The sequence below is a fragment of the Passer montanus genome, unplaced genomic scaffold (genome assembly GCF_014805655.1).
Source record: "Passer montanus isolate IOZ18808 unplaced genomic scaffold, ASM1480565v1 scaffold6, whole genome shotgun sequence".
Lineage (NCBI taxonomy): Eukaryota > Metazoa > Chordata > Aves > Passeriformes > Passeridae > Passer > Passer montanus.
The window spans coordinates 17014869-17035795 of record NW_024371037.1 but is presented as its reverse complement, the minus strand read 5'-3'; the positions used below and the strand labels follow the sequence as shown (position 1 = coordinate 17035795).

General features: G+C 43.0%; 1 protein-coding gene across 1 annotated transcript in view; it reads left to right on the top strand.

Moving 5' to 3' along the window:
- Nucleotides 1–288: 288 nt before the first annotated feature.
- PPM1H (protein phosphatase, Mg2+/Mn2+ dependent 1H) overlaps nt 289–20927 on the top strand; it is a 128894-nt gene continuing 108255 nt past the window's right edge. The window contains exon 1 of the mRNA XM_039726678.1: nt 289–581. Coding sequence (XP_039582612.1) covers nt 346–581 — 236 coding nt within the window. The 5' untranslated portion in view covers nt 289–345. The remainder of the gene's footprint in view (nt 582–20927) is intronic.

Below are 20927 nucleotides of genomic sequence, written 5' to 3'. Positions count from 1 at the left end.
GGCGCGGGTGGGCGGGCGGGGGCGGCGGCCGCCCGTGCCCGGCGTGTGCCAGGAGCCCGCCGGTGCCGCAGGAGGAGCAGGAAGCGCCCGGGCGAATCCAGCCGCGCTATCACATGACTCAGCAGCCGCTGCCGCCGGGCTGAGTTCACCCAGCGCCGCGCCGGGAGGGGGAAACCTGCAATGAGGCCTCGGCCCCGCGGCTGCCCCTGAGCCCGCCGCCCTCTCGCCGGCTCCGCGCGGCCCGGCGCCCCCACTGCGGGAGCGCGGCGGGGCCCTCTGNNNGCCCCGCTCCCCGCCCTGCGCGGCGGCCCCGGCGCTGCCGCCGCCGCCGCCGGCGGGGGTACTATGCTCACGCGGGTGAAGTCCGCCGTGGCCAATTTCATGGGCGGCATCATGGCTGGCAGCGCGGGCGCCGACCACGGCAGCGGCGCGGATTTGCCCCTCCGCTTCCCCTACGGGAGACCCGAGTTCCTGGGACTGTCCCCGGACGAGGTGGAGTGCTCCGCCGACCACATCGCCCGCCCCATCCTCATCCTCAGCAAGGACACCCGGCGCCTGCCCTGGACCACGGGCTACGCGGAGTGAGTACGCGGCGGCGGGCAGGTGGAGCGCGGCCGAGCGCACTGCCCGCGCTCCGGGCGCTCCGGCGCCGAGGGCGGCGATGCCGAGGAGCCCCCGGCCGGTGCCGGCGCTGCCGGAGGCGGGGGCAGCGCAGCCCCGGGCCTGCGCGGCGGGGGGACGATGCCGGGGGAGGGGAGCGGCATCCCCGGCGCCGTGTGTCCGGCCCTGGCCGTAGCTCTGTACCTGGGTGGCTCCTTTGTGGGAGCCCGGGGATGCAGACGGTCAGCTGCCCTTGAAAGTCCCCGCGGGAGTGCCGGTACCCGGGTCGGCGAAGGATGGCCAGGGGCAGCACCGGGCTGCCCTACCTGTAGTGACGGCTCCGGGGGCGCAGGGGCCAAGGATGGGATACCCTCCGGGTACTGAACAGCCTTCTCGGTCCTTGACCCTGGAATAAAAAGGGATTTTGGTAGGAAACCCGGTTTGGTTTGTGCGTGTGTAAATATTTCCCGCTGCTCATGAATGGTGAGATATGTGGGGTTTGGGGCACCTTCCTGTGGACCTGACAACCCTCGTGCTCGCTGGTGGGCTCTGGTCGCATATCTCCCAAAATGCTTTTCAGTTTGGGGAGACGCTTGAAGACCACAGGCTCCAAACTGAAAGAAAAAAAAAATTTCCATTGGCTAGCCTCTGGGCTCTCCAAATGGTTTGTTGCCCTGACTCACTCATATAATTGTATTTACTTTAGAGGGTGTCTGATCGGGACCTGGTTGTAGCCTTGCCAGTCAGGCGAAAGGCAGTGTTCCTTTGGATGCATCCAGCTGGCAGTGGGAGTAGCTGCAGAGGCAAGGCATGTCCTTGCACTTGATGCCTTTATCGGTAGGCACATTGTTTTCCTTAAGGATTCTGGGTGCAGGATTCAGTATTTGGTTTCTTCCTGTTATTGCTTCTAAGTCTTGAGCATGTCTGGCCATCCATGTTGCTACCAACTCAGGGATTATTAAAGTTACTAAGTTAGCCCTTTCAGACTACAAGTTGTTCTCCATAGTCTCTTCAGACATATATGAATTCCCCAAAAAGCTGTTGCAAAAACTGCAGTGAAGGCTTCACATTGTTAATGAGCAATCACTAGCTTTATTTAAAAGGTTGTTACATCATTGGGGATGCTGAAATGGGAGATTTAAAGAGAGATTTTAATGAGAGACTTAAAGAATTTTAAATTGGATTGTTCTCCTCGGATTAATAAAGAATTGAATAGGTTACTGAGCAAATTCCCCATGAACTGTAAGTTTAAATATTTAAAAGTAAGCTCTAATTGTTCTGCCACTATAATAGTTCCTTAAAAAGCCCTTCTTTACCAAAATAACTACATGCTGCTATTTTCAACTTCAGTGAAATTCTGTGTGAAATTTACTTTCAGCAAGTAAATGTAATTGCAAATGACAAAGTGACAAATGTGACAAGTTGGTGACAAAGGGAGGTTCTCTGGCTCCCAGGTGTGTGCATCCTATGAGCTTCACCTGAGACTGCTGGGCCAGAAAAATGTGGCTGCTGGAAAGTGAAGGTTTCATTGACCCTGTTGATGAAACCTGATGTGAGAGAATGTTTGGAGATAAAGTAAATGGCTCTGATGGTCATGAAAGCAGAACATAGCAGGATTGTTTTCATGTACTTGTTGCTCTTCCCTCTTGAGCTTTGAGCAGCTTGGTTAATTGGGAGGTGTAAAAAAGTCACTAGCTTTTTCAGTTCCTGTTGTTATCTATGTGAAAAGAAGTTGCCCTTTTGCTTTGTCTCTAGTAGATTTTTTGTTGTTGTTTACTTTGTTTATTTCTGTTTTGTTGATTTCGGGTTTTTGTCTCATCCCCTTCCCTTGCAAGCTCTAGTGCTGGTGGAGCAGATCTAAGGGAAAGGTGGTACTTGTTAGAGAGAACTAGGGAATGTGTTACTACCCTCTTCCAGAATTATGTATATGATGTTCCAAAATTGAGGTTCATTGTAACCCGAAGATCTCAAAATGCTCGCTGTGGAGAAGCTGAGAGGAAAGCAGTGCTACCAAAATTGCCTTGTTTTCCAAAGGCAAAGCATTGAAGAATAAAGAAAAAGAAGAAAATATGGACAAACTCAGATTTTGCCAGATATGAACTTTTTTATTTTTGTGTTACTCATACTGAGCTATTATCAGGCTTTCTGAAAATAATTGTAAGACTTGCTGGGAGGTATGTGTTGAAACTATGTTTTTCTTTTGAAACAGGTTTGACTTACATAAAGAAAAGAAATGGAAAAAGCACCAGGAAGATGAAATTACTATTATACATATTCTGAAGTTTGTTGGCTTGGGGAAAGCAGGGAATAAAGCACTTTCATGCTATTATTTAGAATTTTGTTGGTGTCTATATTAAGGAAACTATCAGAACAATGTTTTCCTTTTGTTACAATACAAATGAGCACTTACAAGAATGTTAGGAGGAAGTTTGGTGTCCTCACAAGCAGCTTGTGATGTAACACAAAGGTCAGCTATTTAACTCACATTTTGCTAGTTTGCTTTGGTGTGAAGATATGAGACAAGACATGCTATACCTGCAGTGTGCCAAAGTGCAGCTTCCCTGAGCCTTCTCTGTGTTTTCATGTTTTAGCAAATCAGCAAAAGTGTTTTGTTGGTTGGGATGCCTATGGACACAGGGATTTTTACTTCCTCATGCTAATGATAGGTTTGTTGTAGACTTAGAAGGTGGAGATTTGGCGCAGAAGGTGTAAGGAGAGTGTGTGCCACCTGTACTGTGTCTGCCCTGATGTTGTGAGCCAGTCCACAGCAGGGTTTGAGTCAGTGGATTTATGTTCCACACCCAGCAGCAGCATCTGTCTCGCTATCTTTAGGAAAAAATTCTGGCTCTGAGAGTAGGTCACCTGGAGGCTGAGTTTCAGGAAAGCATTTGTAGCATTCATGTTCTTTAGTTGTAAAACATGTCAGTTTACAGATGATACTGGAGTTCCTTGATGTCATCATGTTGGAGTTTCATCCAAGCTGAAGAAGGCATTTTGGGGTTAGACCTGGTTTCCATGCCAGACTGAAGCAGCTTGTATCTATAAAATATGCAATTTTTTTAGGGGATTCCTCTTGTTTCTTTGATTCTTGAAGGTTAGTATTTCTTACTAAAAAACATATTGACAAAGTAGCTCACCCTGTTGACTATTTCTTTTCCCTAGAATCTGTGTGGTATGGGCCTGTTCATCGGACTTATTTCCCTGGAACAAGCATTTCTCCTCCACTCCACTTTCTTCCTCCTCTTGTACTGAACATTTTTTGTAATGGGTATTGTTCATTAATGTAATATATTTTAACTTATTTCTAAAATTACCTACTTAGCTCTGTGATATAATGTAGTGAAATGCAAATTAGCCTTTATTTTTTATTATTAACTTTCCCTCTTTTAATGGAGTGATCATTACGAAAAACATGTAGGCAGGCAAATGGAATCTTCAGAAACGTACCCGGTCCTGTGATAAAATATCATTGCTTCTTGACATTTTAGTGGGAATTCCATAGGGACTCAGCTCCCTTAGTCAGTGAGTAGCCTAAAGTTTGTCTTCTGAAATGACTGTCCTGCTGTCTCTTCCTTGCCCTGAGCAAGGAAGCAAGGAGCCCTGAGACCTTGAATTTCATTTCACCTCTTAGAGGATGGCAAAAAGGCCATGTTTCAAAGAGATATTCTTATGCCACAGACACTTGTCTAATGTTCGTCAGGCTCCATAGAAGCAAAACTAAAATTGTATCCCACATCCAGTGCACTTTTTAATTGTCTTTAAAGGTATTGTTTTATTTAGAAATAAACTTTTCATTTTTAAGTAACAATGCCCTTAACTTAGTTTTCTGCATGTGGTTAGCTGGTGTGCATCAGGAATGACCCTCGGAGAGGGTAGTCTGTTAACAAACATTCTTTTAAGTCTGCCTTTAATCCAGAGGAGTAAGGAGATTTGCTGCTCCCTGAAAAGTTAAGTGATTTATTTGAATAAGAGAGGGTGGGAGGGATCCTGCCTCACACTTTATTTACTCGTCCCTCCCTCTCTTCTGCGAGCAGCTGCACTCTGGAGGCCACTGGCATCTCCTCTAGAGCTTTCCCTGTCTGAGCCACGAGCTGTTTCTTGGATTGAGCTTCTGCTTGGATTGCCCTGTTACTGGCAGGGAAGTTTCTTCTTTGGTGCCTTCCTGTGCTGTTTTCTGTGTGCTATGCTGCTTCCCTGCAGCACTGCTGATAAGCAGCCCCAGTGTTCAACTCTGAAAGTAACTGGCAAAGTAAAAGCAGGAGTGGACAGTATGTAACATGAAATGACCCAGATGATATTCACTGCATCTAAACTCTATCCAGAGCATTATTTTTCACCTTTTCCTCTCTTGCTTTATCTTCCTTCCTCTGTGAAGGTAGAGGGTGAACAGGATGGAGCAGAGCCTGCCTCTCCTAGTTGAATTCCCTTGACTACATATGGCACGATAAAATAAATGCTAAATTTGCGAATGACAAAGAACTAGCCTGCTGCTCATGCTGGTGGAGTTGCAGAGAAACTGCAACTGAGTAGCATTTTGTGGTAGAAAAACAAGCTTAGTCATTTTCCATCCATTTTGAATGTATATTTCTACAGTTCAGATTCCAGTACTATAATTGCTTTTCTAAACTGTATGAATCTGGGGATGGGACCATAGCTGGCTGCTTCTGTGTCACATGTGTTCCTCTCTCTGCTCTTGCCTTTCTGCCATCTCTTTGGAGAACTTCAAAAGGTACTATCAGATGCAGTTAAGGGACAGGGGGAAAGATCTGACTGTATGTTGTCTGTGTCCTCATGCAAGAGACAATTTTGCCTGCCTTTTCAATTCACTTTTTGAAAAATTCTAAATGACACTTCAGATACCTTTGCAGTTCTGAGTTATAATAGATTTCCAGGAACTTGACTTTACTGGTATGTGTGTTTCTTGGCTTAAAAAGTCAGTTTATTATCCCTGCAGTGCCTTTTGTTTGATGAGACAAAGTCCAGGCTGTTTTTCCGTAATGTTGCATTTCAGTGATACTGTGGTACCTCTGCTCTGCGGGCCTGTGCTAGAAATTACATTTCCTCAGGGTGTTGGTGGTTACTGACCCATAATGAATGCAGAGTTGTAGGTGAGGTATGATGACTGTGTCCTTCCAGCATTATTACAGTGGCAGGTTGTTAGAGTTCAAAATGAAGAGGGAGAGCAGTTTATGGATTTTCTTTTTTCTTCTCAAAGTACTGGATTTTTTGTAAGGCTGAAAATATTGCATCATGTTTTCTCATGCTATGTTACTTAGTTTGTAGCAAATGAATGTATGTGAGAATTCACTGGAGGTTTTTGTTAAAATGCTTTCCAGCATTTCTCAGTGATCATAAACACTTTGGTGAGTTAAGATAACACAGAAGTATTCTTCCACCTTTCATGTTCTCTCTAGACCAAACTATTTATTCAAATGCTAAGCATTTTAATAATGTTATGAAACAGGTGAAAGCTTAGCACGTCTGTGAGCTGAGACAAGGAAAAACACAGAAAATGCTTGTCCTGAGCTGAATATTTTGATGTTGGAGGATAGCATAGGGCTTGGAACTACTGATTACTTATTCTAATCCCCGTTGCTTCTTATTAATGGAAGATAACAGCACCACAGTCCTGCTCCTGTGAATTGGAAGTGATAGACTTTCTAACCCTCACCTAGGAGCATGACTCATACCCCATCTGTAAACACATTTCTTCTGTGTGTTCTGTTTGGTACAAATTTCAGGAGGATAAGACTCATGGGGAAAGGAATACTTTTTTTATCTTGTTCTATTTGGTTGTCAGGTTATGTACACAGAAATAATGAATTACTTTCCTTTTTAAACTTTTTTAAAAAATTCTTTGCAATTCTCTTTGTTTAGATGAAAATACTTTCTTTTATTCTTTTTTGTAGTTCAGAATATGAGACTGAATAGGATCTGATGAATGAACTAAAAACTCAAGTTCCATACATGTAGCTAGAGACAACTGAACAGTTTTTCTCTGTATGAATTATTCTATGCATATTGTAATGTTAACTTCAATGTATATTGCCTGGCTCTTATTTAAGCCTTTGTTCATGTAAAACTGCCTACAGAAACCTCATGATAATTTTAGGAGCTTCAGAAGTCCCTTTCCTTGTGTAAGACCTTATGCTATAGCATCTAATATTTATGCAATGCCTCTAATCTGCCAAGTGCATTGCAAGTAATGATTTCAGAATAACCTTGGAGAAGAATGTACATGTGTAAATGTACTAGTTCTTCCAAGTGAAAAAAATGCTGCCATTAGGATAAGTTTTGGCAAGAGTTTTGATGTGAATGTGAAGAATGAATCTCAAGTTTTTGGTTCTATGTTTTGATGACACAGTTATTTTTCCTGCTGTTGTGTACTTTTCCTATGTGGCCTCTGATTTCTTAGGACTTACAGGGGTAAAAGGAGGAAAATAGAAAGAGCATTAAAAAGGTAAATTTTGCTCAGGTATTTTTAATACTATCTAAGTTGCACAAATGTGATTCCTAATGGGGCAAGTATGAAATTCATCCCTCGAAGCTCTCTCATATTGCTGGTCCCTCAGAGGGTCTAGACTGGTGTTATCTTGTTTCTGAAAGGTTGCTTGAGTATGGCCCTAGCTTCTGACCCCAGAGCATGACTGTGTCCTCACAGGTAGCCCTCCTTTGGACGCTTCTGCCTTGGCACAGGTGGCAGTCAGCTGCTGGTACCTGCAAACGCTCCAGCTTTGTCCATTTGTCTGTGTTGCAGCTGCATCACTCGGGATAGGTGTAAGTGGGAATGGCTTGGCACAGTTATCGTCACAGCATAGAGTAACCTGACAGGGCTGTGCCCCTGGGGGTGAACTGCTGTGAGCCTGTAGATGTGGTCAAATGAAACATGCTCAGTTTGACCTTGAAAGGAGGCAGTGCTGCAAAGCACAGGTCATTCTCTGATGGGATCTGTGTGCTACTTGAGAAAGAAATATGGTTTGTGGATTTAAGGATGGGTTAAGTCAGCTTTGTGAGCTGAATCCCAAATAAGACTTGGAGTGGGGGAGTGCTGTTAATGAGTGCAGAGAGATAATTTAGGCAGAGCAGACATAGCTGCTTTGCTGTGGCATGAGGCTGGAGTAGGTGCTACATCTGTGATGGAGCAGCATTTGCAAGGAAGATAGAGGCTCCTGAACTACATCTAACCTGGGTTTTTAACCACTTCCCCTTGGATTTCTGTTCTGATCGAACTGTAAAAGGCAAGAGGTCCTATTGGACAGCAGCACCTTCGTATTAGCTGTGTCTTTTGCTGTCTCTAATGATTTTTTTTCTTCCTTCCTGTTAAACACAAAGAGAAAGGTGACTTCTAAGAATTGGTTCCCATTTGGCCAGTCACATTTACTTCAGGGTATGTTTGGGGTGTCCAGGTATAATACACATGTTGTCCAGAGTGGTTTCCTGATCAGAGGTCAGGTGGACTAGGTCACAGTTTCAAGTGCTCCGGCACTAAACAGGGAATAGAGCTGGTGAGAGAGTTCCCAGCTTGTGTCAAGCTGCTCTGCCCCTCAAACCCAGCTGACACAGAGTGAAAGCTTTATTGAATGGTAGTTAGAGGGTCCAGCAAGTAAGAAATGGCCAGCAGGTCCATTGAAGCCTTTTGCCTTCTTCACTGCTATCTCCCTCATCCAGCAGCACACTGGCTGTCTGGTAGATGCTGCCAGCTGTACTTGGGATTATAAGTACCATGGCTGCTAAGTGGTTAATGCTGCATGAGCTGTTCAGTAGGTGAAACTCACAAAATGGCTGCAGGCAGGTGTGATTCCTCCTCCCAGTACTGTATGTAAGGCAAGTGCTTGTCTGAAGAGTTTAACGTTCTCCAGATAAATACTGCACACAGTATTTTGTCGGGGGAAGCAGTGCTAGGGTAAAGCCAGCCAAAGGGATGTCTGTGGTTCTTGATCACAGCGTGGTTTAATTGCTGGAGTCTGAGTGGGGGAAGGACAAAAATAACACCACGCTGAGTCAGTCAATGTTAGCAAGTGCAGTAGATAGTGCAGGAGGGTATGTGGTCAATGCATAATTGGGGAATGCCAAAATGTGGACCCTGTACATAACTTAGCAATCACATTGATTTAAGAATGAAACTCAAGTAAAAACAGGTTTTAGGGGGCTGTGGCCAGCAGGCAACTTTCTGGCATGAAGTAGGGTGGCAAATTGAGAGCTTTGCTCATTGTTTGGGATCTGTGTTCAACACAGTAAGGTTTAAGGGGGAGAGAATCTGCTGAGGGAGTCTTGAGCTGCTTGAGGTAGAGGGGTATGGGCAATGCTGTGTCTGCAGAGAACCTCCAGCTTGACAGGACTGAAAATCTTGTGTGGCCCAAATGAGGACCTAAATGCACCATCTCCAAGACAAGCAGGAGTTGAATGGGTCTGGTCCCCCAGGATCATGTCAGCATCTCCCTCCTCTCATGCGGGAGATCTGTCTGTCCATTGCTGTCACTTGTCATAATGCCAGCTTGTTTTCAACTCTGTGAGCGATGTCAGACTCTGTAGGCTCTGCACTTCCCCTCTTATGAGAGCAGGTCTGAGGTCCAGGTGGTGACTGTGGCTTAAAGCTGGATAACCATTTATATTATCTTTTTTTCTGCCTCCTCCTTTCTTCTTTCTGAAGTGCTACCCTAAGGTGTAGCTGATCTTGACTGATTGTTTTGATGCTGTTCAGGCTCTTTTGCAGGCAACAACAATGACACTGAAACTGTGATTTGAGACAGCCAACTTTTGCCTGATCTCAGGGAGAATGTTTTCTACTCTTTCACCCTATGTGCCATTGTCTTTATGCTTTCCATGGTAGTATTCTTCAATAAGGGGACAAATCCACTGAAAATGTTTTCTACTCTTTCACCCTATGTGCCATTGTCTTTATGCTTTCCATGGTAGTATTCTGCTACAATAAGGGGACAAATCCACTGAGCTTTGATTGCATCTGATGTCCTCCATACCACTGCTCCAGAAATCCTGCGGCAAAATGTCCTTGGACTGGCATTAGAGGTCAGTGAGATTGTCCCTTTATAAGCATAGCTCTGTTTCCAAGGTCTTTGCAGTTAATTTCTTCTTTTATGTCATCTGCTGGTCCCCTATCCAAGGGCCTTCTGTACTGTCCTGACTGTGTATCTACTCCATTGCATAAAGGTACAGACAAGAGGTGAGTTCTTTCCTTTTCTCTGCTCCCCACTGTGAGCCCTTCTGGATTTCCCTGATTTGTTTCTCTGTCCTTTGTGTCCTGTTATGATAATTTCTGCTTTCCAACTCCCTGCAAGGAGCAAAAAAGATCCATCTCCAGCCAAGTTCTGCAGCAGATCACTTTTTTTTTCCTGCCAACATTGATTCATTTAGGCCAAGTATGATTTTTCTATCTTTAGGTATGTGTTAGAGACCTCCTCAGAAACAGATGATGCGTAGTGCATGTTTGTAATGCTGTAAAATACCTGTCAGTCATAACTAACAATCTGGTCCTTGGTGGAGTTCTACATTAGAGGTGGGACTGAGGACACATCTCCAGCTCTTATGACTTGAGCCATGCTCCATTTTGTGCAGATGTCTTGTGAAGAGACAAAATAAGTTATCTTGCTGTTCATCAGAGATCCCTGTATTTTCCACATGTGGCAGGTCACCATGTGAGCTCATGGATTTTTTTTAGGTTTTGAAAAATTTTGAGTGAAAGGTGGGTTTGGGCAACATTTCCCCACCCCCCTTCTAGCTAAGTGCCATTAACATTTTTTGAAAAATATTATTATTATTCTTATTTCCTTCTCTTTTGAGGGAAGTTATTTTATTGTTGGTTGTGGACTTTTTTGGTTTTGATTCATTATCTCTGCTGCCTGTGTGGGGAGGAGAGGGCAAGAAGCTGTGAAACTTAATAATGGGCAGCAACCTTTTTCTTTCTGTTTGGGAAGAGCACTCCTTAAATTGATTCAGGCCCAACCTTTGTACATGAGAGCAGGTCCTCTTCAGCAGATTGAGGGTTGCACTGGATGATCACTTTCAAAGACAAGGACCCTGTGTTACTCTCCTGTTTTTGACTTGCTGACCTGGCTCATGAAGCATCTGGCCAGCCCTACTCCTACCCTGGAGTGCAAAGGGTTGCACCTCCCTTGGCTCCAGTGGCTGTGGGGAGGGGCAGGTTAGTGCCACCTTTTCCTCTGTCCCATTGCATCCTTCCCACTGTTAATTCCATGGCTCCAAGTCTGTGCAAGTGCTTGGCAGGCTGAGTAAGGGTCTTGGGTTTTTAATTTGTTCAGCAGTACCTGATGCTTTGCAGAAGCCTGTGCAATAATGCTAGGGTGCTTAAATTGCTGCTTGTGTGTTTTGAAACCTTATTTTGAAGAACGTGCTTTTTCTTCTGAATTTGTATTAGGAATCTTTGTTTCATGAATGAATGCTAAAGTTTGGAATTGAAACTAGATTTATCTGAACTAGTTTTTGTTTTTCTTTACTGACCTTATTTGTAGGCGTCCTCGACTCAGAAAAATCAAATCAAATTTCCCAAAAAAATGGGGAAAAAAGAAAACTTCTAATTTCCTAAGTTCAAACTTGCAATGTTTGTCCTTTAGAAATTTTAAAAGTTCTGCATTGATCTGTGGTGCCATGATGGGGTGGAGTATGACTTTAGATTTTGGTATTTGGAAATGAAGAATAGTAATCATAAAGCTCACTAGCTCAGTGATTATTGCTGCTTATGTCATGACAAAGGTCAAAGTTTAATGTATATTTGGTTTGATGAGTGACTGACATTTTGAAGAATGTAGTTAGAAAATTTTCTCCCCTTCTTCGCTTCCCCTTTGAACGAAAAAAAAAATGTTTTTCAGCTATTTTCATGAGTAATTTGAAGATTAGAACTTAGCCCTACATGCTCTCAACCATAATGCAGGAATTGATAAGGCATTAAAATGTACCCTCATCTCTTTAAACAGACGTACATCAGCATCAGTCTTAGAGGGCAATCCCCTCTCCCTCACCTTGTCACGTCTCTCATCAATCACATCTCCAAACCTGGGCTGTCGGTTCACTTTGCTGTTCTTCTCAATAAACTTTAAGACCAATGTCTCCACAGCCCTTACAAAATCTGGTTGGCAGCTTCCTCAGGCCGTGGCTCCCTCTGGGTACCTCTCAATGTCATCTTAAGGTCTTTCTGTCCCTTTCTGGTAGTGCAAAGCCAGGAATTACAGTCCAGTTAGTTCCTTTAACAACCTCTCCAGAGTAATCCCTGAAAATCCTAGGTCTATGGATGGTAATTCTATTAGCTGTTCAGCAAGCTGAGTCTGGGAGAATGCAGCTGGTGTGTGGGAATGTGGGAAGTTCCCCATCTCTGCCTTTAATCCTGCTTTTAGAGGGGAAAAAAGTTACAGACTAATGTGATTAGCTGTAATTCCATTCTTGCTTGGTTTTAGAGAAGTGTCTGATTCCTGAATCACAAGCTTGTTCTGTGAAGTGCTTTCATAGAGGGGAGAAGGAACTATTTCGGTAACTCAGCTCATCTGTCTTTGAAAAAGCACTGGAATCAAGAGAAGAAGAAACTCTCATAGCCAGCAGTAAGTTTCTAGTTCTTGCTGCACAGCATAATTTAGAAATCTGAAACTAAGAGCGTGTTAATGGAAACAGAGAGCAAAATCCTTTCAGGTGTGTGTGTGTAAACATGGGCATGGAACAACTTAACACACACTGCCCATGGTTCTCTGGGGCTTTGCAGCCCAGAGGTTTCTATTGGGATTGTGTTATCAGCTGATGTGTGACAGCTGCTGCTGGGACTGGCAGCATGGCTGGTTTAACACAAACCAGGGACAGAGCTGCCTCTAATAAAAGCTGCAGCTTCTGCCTGAAGTGAATGGTCTGGAGATATCTATTCTCTATTGAGGAGCATCTTTTCAGTGCTAAGGGATGAGAGGATGGACTTCTGTGGGAGTGCCAGTGTGAGCTGTTGGAAATGCTGTTGGGTGCTGGAGAGGGGCAGAGGCAGAAGCCCCCAGGACAAGACTGGAGCACTGTGCCACAGCCTGTGCCAGTGTGGGCACACCCCCAGGACAAGACTGGAGCACTGTGCCAGCATGGGCATGGACAGCACACTGCTCTGGGACAGAGGGTGGTGGCCCCTCCTGTGAGAGGCAAAACACAGCCTGAGCAGAATAGTTGTCCTCAAAGGTTCCATGCTCCCTATGGCCATCGTTTAGGGAGAAGGAAGTGTCACCCTCACCAGCTCAGCCTGTTTTCTATTTCCATGGGAAACAAGGGAGGAGGAAGAAAGATACCTTGTCTGTTTGTTGGAGAATTCAAAATACGTGTGCCTAGTCTTGGAGTCAAATACTGCCTGAACCCTCTGTAGTGAAGAGCTCTTTTAAGGATGAGGTCAAAAGACTTAACTAATTGGTTTTTTTTGTTCAAGCAGCAAATTTGAGCTTCTTCAGTTTAGAGAAATTGTGTGAATTGAGGCTTCTCCTTGACTTCTGTCAGGTTCCCTCTCCTCTGGTGTCCTTTCTTGCCAATGTACCAGCTGTGACACTTGGCCAGGGAGGTCCTGGTGGCAGCTGCCCCCAGAATCCCAGGGAAGAGAGGGAGTGTGCAGGCACTGCTGGGAGGGTGCCTGGCCAAGCTGTAACATGACTACTTGGTTCTGTTCCTAAAGGATTGCAAGGTGGGAAAAAATTCACTGTAAAGGAGTATTACTCGCTTCTGTCTCCTGCCTTGAGTTGGCTCAAACGTTGATCCTGTTACAATAGTTCAGATGCTTGGGAGAGATGACACTGTAGCAACAAAATGTTGCACTACTAATCCTATAAATCTGTAGGCTCTGTCAGGCCTCTAGTTCAGTTGTGGAAAGCATGTGTATGATCAAAGTAGGATGTGATAGTGGAAGATGGGTTGCCTCTAGAAACTCTACATTTAAAACACAGTAAGACTGTGTTTACCCTGAATTATGGGCGGAGCTAAAGAGGAGTAATGATTAGAAAAAACAAGTAGGGAACACAGAGGAGTTGAAAGAGGGGAACGAAAATGAAGCCGAAAAAGCCAGGACAGCACATTGAAGGCAGGCTAAATATTTTTGTGTTGGGAGAGAGGTTTAACAGGAGTAGCAGTTCCTGTGACAGAAAGTGAAAGGCTGTAAACAGCAGTAAAGATAACACTTCCTGTGTAACTTAGAATATATAGGCAGAATTCATTGCATTGCATACATACCAGAGAAGTTTGTTAAAGATGTAGTTCAGGATCTCCTGTTTCAGGAAACTCCAAGACCCTGGATTTAAAGGTATTTAAAGACAAGTGTCTTGAAAACCTAAAATCTTCCCCCACTCCTCTTTTTTCTTTGAAAAAGAGAACTTTTTCATGTTTGCTGCATGGCAGGTGTCTACTGGGTATTAAGGGGATTGCTCTGCCATGGTTGGGTTCATTCCTGAATTAACCTCTTACTTCTCCCGCTCCCACCGGTGCAGCAGAAAGCAGTGCAATTAGCAGGGCACAAACTGAGCTGCTGAGAAAATTTTTCCAGAGTTGTTTATTGTTGTTTGGAATGATAATCCAGAGTGTTGTGGCTTAACTCTGGTCAGCAGTTAAGCACCAGCAGATGTTCAGTCACTCCCCCACAGTGGGACTGGGAAGAAAATCATAAGGGTAGATGTGAGAAAACTCATGGGTTAAGATAAAGGCAGTTTAATAGGTAAGGCAAAAGCTGCACATGCAAGCAAAGCAAAACAAAGAATCCATTCACCACTGCCCATGGGCAGGCAGGTGCTCAGCCATCTCCAGGACAGCAGGGCCCTATCACACATAATGGTGACTTGGGAAGACAAATGCCATCACTCCAAATGTCCCTCCCTTCCTTCTTCTTACACCCAACTTTTATTGCCAGCATGATGCCATATGGTATGGAACATTCCTCTGATCAGTTGGAGTCAGCTGTCTTGGCTCTGTTCCCTCCCAATTCCTTGTGCACCCCCAAACCATTCACTTGTAGGATGGGGTGAGAAAGCAAAAAGGTTGCTTTGATGCTGTGTAAGCCTTACTCTGCCATAATAAAAGCATCTCTATATTTCTGACCCTGTTTTCAGCACAGATCCAAAACAGAGCCCCACACAAACTACTCTGAAGAAATTTAACTGTATCCCAGCCAAAACCAGTACACAGAGGAAATACCAAAAGGTAGGTGAGGGCCCTTTCATGGAGACTGCAATAGAAAACAAAAGTGGCAGCACAAACTACCAAAAACTGGTATATACTTTCTCTGCATGGGGAGAACTTCCTTTAAAAAAAAATCTCTTTTAATGGTGGGGTAGTATTTTCAGTTTAGGAGTGTATATTTAAATATTGGAGAAGGCAATTTTTTTTTTTGTTTAAAGGTGGATGTGCTTATTTGATGGTATTCCAGAGTAAAAACTTTTCCCCAGAAAAGAAATTGAGAAAGGCTACCTTACCAAGAAGAAAAATAATTACTGCTGGCTACTGGTATAATGTAACATCTTACTCTTTGTCTTTCAGTTCTTGTGTAATATTTTAGCTCATATTTTGGGGAAAAAAAGGCAGAAGAAGTATATCCAGATACCTTTTCCCCCCCTCTTCTGTTGAGAATCACAGCTGCTCAGAAGCACTGCAGACCTGTGGGGCTCTATGCTGCTTTCCCCAGTGTTGCAAGATTACTGTTTGAAAAAGACTTCACAAAAGTCAAGTGAACATCCTACTAACAACAGTAAACAAGCCAGCATTGTTACAGGCAGGTTAGAAGGCACCAAAGATCTGTGACTAGTGAATGGATTAGTCATAATCATTGAACAAATAGCTCAGTCTGGGGGAGTGGCAAGGTGGTGTTCACTTTGAAAATAAGAATGGAATCTGGAAACTCTTTCCCTGGTGAGATCTTTAACAAGACCTGGAGGAGCTAAAGTATTGACAAGGAAGTAGTTATACTCTCAAGGAATTAGAACGGGTGGGATGTGTTTTCTGTGCAGAGGAAGGCACTTGCAGTACAAAAGCACCTGGTGCTTGCAGTAGCGTGTCACAGTGCAGTGAGGGACCAAAGCCACACATGGAGCTATGGCAGCATTTTTTCAGAGAGCTTATCTTAACCAAAGTTAAAAGCATGTTTGGAATCTGTGGAAAGAGATGAGATTTTCCATATATAAGGCACAAAATAAGCTTGTTTGGGAATGCTCCTGCTAGAACTTCTTCATAAGCAGTTATTCTCCTGTGTCAGAAAGAGGGAAGAATGCATTATGCATATCTGCAGATCAGTGCTTATCCAGCATTCATCAGCAAAGTAAACCTGGTCCACTGTGCAAATTTAGCTAAGTAAAATGTACATCTGTGGGGCTATGGGAGGAAGTGTGATTGGAGGCTAAGGTGAAAGAGCTCCAACTTGTTTTAGGAAACAACATGAAATCTGAACAATAACTTGAAGTTTTAGAAATAATATACTTCCTGGTAGCTGTGTAACCTGTGTGTACCCTTGATCAACTTTGGATGGGTTGTAGGAAAGGTCCTCCCTGTTGCCTGTGTGTGTTCACCTTATGCTTTGCTGCCCAGAGATGCAGAGCTATAAAAGCTTTCATTTTGCAACAGTGGTGTTACTTTTTGGGGACAAGGAAGCCAGTGGCAGCATAACTATGGAGAGGGGGGCTAGGTCTTCTGTGGTGGTCTGCAGCTGATGGGAAGGATTTGCTATAGAAAGCTTTTACTTGTCACAGTCTCTCCATCTGCTGTGTAAGATGTCTTCAGATCTTCTGAAGAAGGAGGTGAAGGGTGATGTGACTCCAAAGCTGACTCCTACCCCTCTTGTCCTCCATATTTCATGGCTGCAGTTTCTATTACAAAAGAGTGAAATATGTCCATGGAATAGCAGAGTAGTCTGACAGTGTAGCTAAAAAAAAAATGTTTCCCGTCAACTAGCTGTGAATAGGAATTTGGTCTAGAAATCTGAACATAAGAATTTGACAACTTATTGAAGTCTAGAACCATTACTAGTGTTGCCTTGTTGCAGATAGTGGCTTCCTGTGTGAGCAGCTGCCTTAGCTGGTGTTAGCAGCTGAGGAATGTGCACCCCAGCTGAGAGTATAGATTTCATCTGTATGTGTTGGTAATGACCTATTAGATGATGTTTTGAAAAAAGGCATTTTAGACAGGTTTTTTAAGAAAACAAACCCATGACCTTTGTCTGAAACAAAGCCTCTCCTTATTAAGTGTGCCCAGCAGGTTGCCATACTGTGGGTAGTTGTGTTTGTGAAAGCGTATTGTTTTCTTTTGCTTATTACTTTCCTTTGGCCCTTCCCATGAAATTGCTCCCGTGAAGTCTCATGCTGTTCGTTTGTAACAGTTGAATAAAATGGAAAACTTCTAATTATAGCTAAGAGTGCTGCCACTTGACTTGAGTACTATACGAGATAAAAAAAGCCATGTTGCTCTGTTTTTCAGCTGGTCTAATCTTGCAGTGTGACAGATATGTTTTGTGAATGATGTTGATCATTTTTCCTTTGAATTAGTTGTGTGGCAAATCAACATGAAACAGAACAGTTCTGTCTAAAGAGAGACAATATTATTTCCTCAGCCAGCTTGTTGTCTGTGATGTCCAGTGTGGCTGTGCTGTCCATTTGTCCTGTGGAGTGTTAGGGGACAAGGAAATTGTCGTCATGCATTGATTTCTTAAATCTTGTCAAACTACTGAGGTTTGGCCACAGACCAAGAAATCCTTATCCCCAAAAACTAGCAGGCATCTGAAACAGCAACGTGTTATATGCAACCCATGTGTTGCACTTACCTTAAATGCACATTCTTTTTCTGCCCTTATTTCTTGAAGCCCTCAAATAAACATCAGTCTCACCAAAATCTTGGTAAGCAACAAACTCCCAATGCATTAAAACAAAACCAAAACCAACAAAAGAAAAACAACAACACAACCCACCCACACAACAACAACCGCCAAACAACAAAAAAATCTGAAACTGAGCTGTGCCAGAATAGATTCAGAGAATCATGGAATGGTTTGTGTTGGAAGAGACCTTAAAGATCATCCAGTGCCAACCCCCTGCCTTGGGCGGAAACAGCGCTGTTTCTAATAAATGCTTTGGAGGGCAGAGCTGTAGGAATTTTGAAATTTACATGTGCTTTGAATACAGTAGGCTCTGTCCAGAGCAATAGGGATTGTGTGGGTGACTCTACACCCAGAAACTTTGCTCCAGACAGTTGGTGAAGGTTTGGAACATCTTTCATATATTCCCATCATCTTCCTGGCCATGATTTTTCTGAGATATTTTTTTAAAAATCCCCCAAAAATCCAGAACCAAATGAAGAAAAAAATGGACCTGAAAAAATGGACCTTTTAAAAAATGGACCTGAGAAATCAAACTTAGAGTAACTCTTCTGGATATGCATAATGGCAAAAGCTAGAGATACAGATATACATAATGGTAGGTATATCCCTAGATATGTAGAATGGCCTTGTGGCCTGACTTGTACTCTGCTCTCCTTCTTTGTCCCCCTTTATTCTTAGTATGCCCTTTCTTGCATCACCTCACCAACTAGTGTTCTTCTTGTCTGATGTGGTACCCTGTGTTCTACCAGCAGTTTGGTTTTTTATGGTTTATCTGCTTATTGTTAGAAGTTTTCTGCATTTGTTCATTTCTGAAGAAGTTTCTGCATACTTTGGGGAAAGCATCATGCAAAGTTAGAGCTGTGTCAGCCATTGTCATAAAAGTTGCTGTTGCTCTCTGATGACCTGATCTCCCTAATATTATTTTGATAGTGAGCTATTTTAATATCTAGTCAAGAACAAAATCACCCCCAAATTTGATTGTTAAAAGAAACACATGCCACAGACCTACAGTAAGTCTCTTGGAAAAAAGCCAGTAAGATTAAATGCTGTCTGTGAACTCCCAGATGGTGAAACTAGCAAAAAATTTCACTTAAAGGTTGTGTGAAACCCTCTTAGTCACTGAGAAATAGTTATAATATGTAGGATGCCTGAGAAATATTAAAACAATTATTTGCATAACACTGACTTCCATCATCAAATATAGTTGTCACATCTTCAAGTTTTAATAATCCTCATTTTTCTGCGCCTTCTAGATCCTGTTAAAACCATCAGGCTTTCCTAATTTCAGAATATGGTGGTATTTGTTGAGAGTCAAATACTAATGTGGCTTTTATAGGTTTTGCTACAAAAAGAAAATGGCTATTTTCCTCTCTTATTTCAATTTCACAGTCTGTTTCCAACCATTGCTACTGTGCCTTCTGTTTTAATCGGGACCTGGCAGAGGGATGGGAAGTGTAGGAGGACAGGCAATTGATATTTAATCCTTCATATGATTTCTAATTTATACTAGGGCTGATTATACATGCATCTAGAGCAAATAGGCGCACATGCATATGCTAAATAGAGATACATTATGATTTTCTTGCTACAAACAGTGTATCATCTTCCACAGCCTCCATGGTTTGGGCCTGGTAAAATTCCTTATTATGTATTTTCACTGCTTCACTGTTCTTGCAGATGGGAAAACCTTGATAAAGATTCAGTGCTTAGAAGTCTTGTTTCTTAGGAGATTTCGTCAAACTGTCACTTCTTAGATAAAAATTGGACCTTTTTTATACTGAGTAATTAAAAATGCTGCATAAACTACAGAATTCCCTTGAGTGGTTGTGATAATTGAGTGGTTGTGATAATTGAGTGGTTGAGTGATTATTTTATATGAAGGTTGCAATATATCCAATGCTTTGTTTAAAAACTAAGTATAAACCCTTGCAGTCTTGTGAAGGCAATAGCATTGCTGCTGCTTTGTTACAGGGCTGAATTTGGCCCTTTTATCCCTTTGGTCCACACAGGCAAGGTATCTGTTTTTCAGAATTGCCCATTATTCCAGGACTGAAAGCTTGGACAAGTCTCATAGCTGCCCCCTGAGGGTACTTTGCAGGCTCCCTGACACCCTGGTGGCATTTGTCAGCAGTGAGGAGTGCTGTGGGGAGAGTTGCATGCAGTTCTTTTGTTTGGGGTAAAGATTCCTTGTTTTTCTGTTTGGTATATTTTAAAAAAGGTAAAAAGAAATCTGTCTATCTTCACATCATAGTTTGTATCTGTAATGACTATGAGTTATTTCTGTATTATTGAGCGTTTCCTGCTCTGGTAATTACTGGTGTGTAGCATGCTGCCAAATGGTTTTATAAATCTGCAGAGACTGCAGCTAGCACGGGAAGTCTATTAAAATAACACAGACTTTTGATTTACAGGATTTCTCTCCAATTTTGCAATATCCCTGCTGCAGAGCACAGACACAGTGCTTCCAACTTTATACTGCATTTTGAAGTCACCTTGACAAAATTTTAGGTGGCTGTCACACTTAGGATGAGAAAGGAAAACTACAGGGACACACCCAGTGGGAGTAGACACAGGACAAGGCAAGTCACTTCCAGTGGAGACTTTTCCACTCTCTCAAAGCTTGAGGTTAACAAGCTGGTGCGCTTTGAAAGAGGAGAGAGCAGGAGAGGAGACAATGCAGAAGATTTCAGAGATTTATCACTCCTTGGCGTAAGTGGGCAGAGCTGAAGGCTTTGGGGTTCTGATAGACTGAGCCTTGTTTTTAAGCTGAGATGTTGATGAAAAGACCTGCTGTGCTTTACAGGCAACCTGGCCATATTTCTCTGATGTCTCTCTAACATGCCCCAGAACTGCAGGGTGAATAGGTTTTACCTCTGCATGTCACATTGCATGGGCAGTGGTAAATGTTTTTGTGTCAGTATCCTTTAAAGAATGTTAGAAGAGCTGCAGGGTGAAGAAGGGGCCTGTGGAAGTTATTCCAAAGACTAAGTGTCTTAGGTTACATCCAAGTCTCCTGCTCTATCTGGTTAAAAAAAAAAAAAAAAAAAAAAAAGGTTGAGAAATGAACTTACTAGATTTATGAAAATATGCATGGAAAAAAGGAACTCTTTTCTCTAGGAAAGAAAAACTGAAAAAGAGCTGAGGCCTGAAAAGTAAAACTATTAATTCAAATGAAAAATGAAGCTCAAATCTTCTGTGAGATGGTGGGTAATTCAATGCCTCATCAGGGAAATGAATGTAGCTCCTATCTTGTCTTCCAGACTTACATGTGAACACACCAGAGACACCAAGATACTTGTAGATACACAAATGTCTGATGTTGATACTGAGATATTTCAATCACACATAAGGATCTCTGGTACATCAGCAGTCTGACTAGATAATTAACTTCTCTGGCTTCAGAACTCACAAGTATACTTTATAGAACACTTGTACTTTCATAGCAGTTGGGTACATTGGTAATAGCACCTGGCTGCAGCTTTTCACATATTACTGCTTGATG